The sequence below is a fragment of the Chlamydomonas reinhardtii genome, chromosome 16, assembly GCF_000002595.2.
Source record: "Chlamydomonas reinhardtii strain CC-503 cw92 mt+ chromosome 16, whole genome shotgun sequence".
Taxonomy (NCBI): Eukaryota; Viridiplantae; Chlorophyta; class Chlorophyceae; order Chlamydomonadales; family Chlamydomonadaceae; genus Chlamydomonas; species Chlamydomonas reinhardtii.
This window is the reverse complement of record NC_057019.1, coordinates 286,443-288,309: the sequence shown is the minus strand read 5'-3', so window position 1 is coordinate 288,309 and position 1,867 is coordinate 286,443. Positions and strand designations below refer to the sequence as shown.

The window sequence follows — 1,867 nt, the reverse complement described above, 5'->3', positions numbered from 1 at the left end:
CGAGTTCGTGTGCGCGTTGCCCATGTGCCGCATGTGTGTGTGTGTGTGTGTGTGTGTGTTAGAAAAACGAAACGAAAGCCCGCCCAATAACGCGACGGATGTGTGTGTGTGTGTGTGTGTGTGTGTGTGTGTGTGTTTCGCAGGCGAGATGACTTCGAGGAGGAAGAGGAAGACGAGGACAGCGAAGAGCAGCAGGAACGGGGGCGCAAGCAGCAGAAGCAGGCGGGCAAGCAGGCCGGCAAGGGCGCCGGCGGCAGCAAGGGGAAGGCGGGGGGCGGGGAGGGGGAGGAGGAGGGCGAGGGCGAGGGGGGTTTGATCCGGGAGCCGGACAGCGACACGCCGCCCAGCTTCTGCCGCGTGCCCATCGGCGACCCAGGTGAGCGGCGGGGGGGGGGCGGGTGTGTAGGGGGAGGGGGCGTGTGGGGGGGGGGGCCGGGGCGTGTGTGTGGGGTGGGGTGGGGTGGGAAAGGCGCGCGACAGCGCGAATTACCATGCGATATAAGACCCGCGAGGGGGTTTGCGCTGTCTTCACGTGCCTTGCAGAAGCACACACCCACCCGCGTTCAGCCACGCACACGCACGTCCGCCCACGGCTACGACACGCCCGCGCACACACGTGCCGCCACGCGTTACGCACACACGCACGCACGCATGCGCGTACGCAGGTGTGAGCGACGCGCACATCGCCGCGCAGTGGCCGCGCTTCCCCGGCCGGGCGGCGGCGCTGGAGGCGCGCGTGGAGGCGGGCTGCATGCTGTACCTGCCCGCCGGTGAGGGCGGAGGCGGCGAGTATGTGTGTGTGTGACAGTGTGTGTATGGGTGTGTGGGTGCAAGATGAAGTCGGGTTGGGTTGTGTGCACCATTGCCTTGCGAACTAGTCAAGAGCGAACCGGATGCTGCATGGAGTGGGGTACTGTGGAGTGGGGCGGGGTCTCAGCTCATGCGGGGCTTGGTGTGTCTGAGCCTGTTCGGTTGGGTGGGGGCCAGGAGGCGGCATGTGTGCACAAATGTGCTCATGTGGATACACACCAATCAGGCAGGCGGGGCGCGAGGCACACACCACAGCGCCAAACAACCTCTCCACGCCACCCCTACAACCGCGCCTCCTTCCCCACCCAGGCTGGTTCCACGAGGTCACCTCCTACGGAGCCGCCGGCCCGGCCAACGCCACCACCAATGGAAACCCCAGCGCCGGATCAAGCGCCGAATCCAGCACCGGCGGCGGCCACCTGGCCTTCAACTACTGGTTCCACCCGCCCGACCGGCTGGATCCAAGCCGTACGACCGGTTTTAACCGCCCGTACACGTCTGACTACTGGCCGGCGCTGTGGCGGGCGCGCTGCGCGGCGGGGCTGCCAGGCGGCATGGAGCCGGGGCTGGGGGCGCAGCCGCCGCCGGCCGCGGAGGGGCCCGGTGAGCAGGCCGTATGTGTGCGCGAGTGTGTTCGCGCGCTGGCGTGTACTTGTGCGCCATGCATTTGGTGCCCACGCGTGTGGCGTGCGCCGCAGTTGTTGCCCGCATAAAGTGAGTCGGCCCCGTGTGTGTATGTGTGTGTGTGTGTGCGTGCGTGTGTGTGTATGCGTGTGCGTTTGTGTGTGTGTGTGTGTGTGTTTGTGTGTGCGTGCGTGCGTGCGTGCGTGCGTGCGTGTGTGTGTGTGTGCGTGTGCGTGTGTATGTGTTGTGTGTGCGCGAGTGTGTTCGCGCGCTGGTGTGTGTGTGTTTGTGCGCCATGCAGTGGGTGCCCACACGCGTGGCGTGCGCTGCCGTTTCACCCGCAGCCGCACTAGGCACCGTGTCGGCCCCGTGTGTGTGTGTGTGTGTGTGTGTGTGTGTGTGTGTGTGTGTGTGTGTGTGTGTGTGTGTGTGT

The 1,867-nt window shown here is 66.1% G+C and overlaps 1 protein-coding gene across 1 annotated transcript in view; it reads left to right on the top strand.

Moving 5' to 3' along the window:
• The window catches only part of CHLRE_16g694201v5 (uncharacterized protein), a 9,096-nt gene that overhangs the window by 4,862 nt on the left and 2,367 nt on the right, over positions 1-1,867 (top strand). The window contains exons 8-10 of the mRNA XM_043071772.1: positions 144-376; positions 666-770; positions 1,120-1,413. Of these exons, the coding sequence (XP_042915300.1) occupies positions 144-376; positions 666-770; positions 1,120-1,413 (632 nt within the window). The remainder of the gene's footprint in view (positions 1-143; positions 377-665; positions 771-1,119; positions 1,414-1,867) is intronic.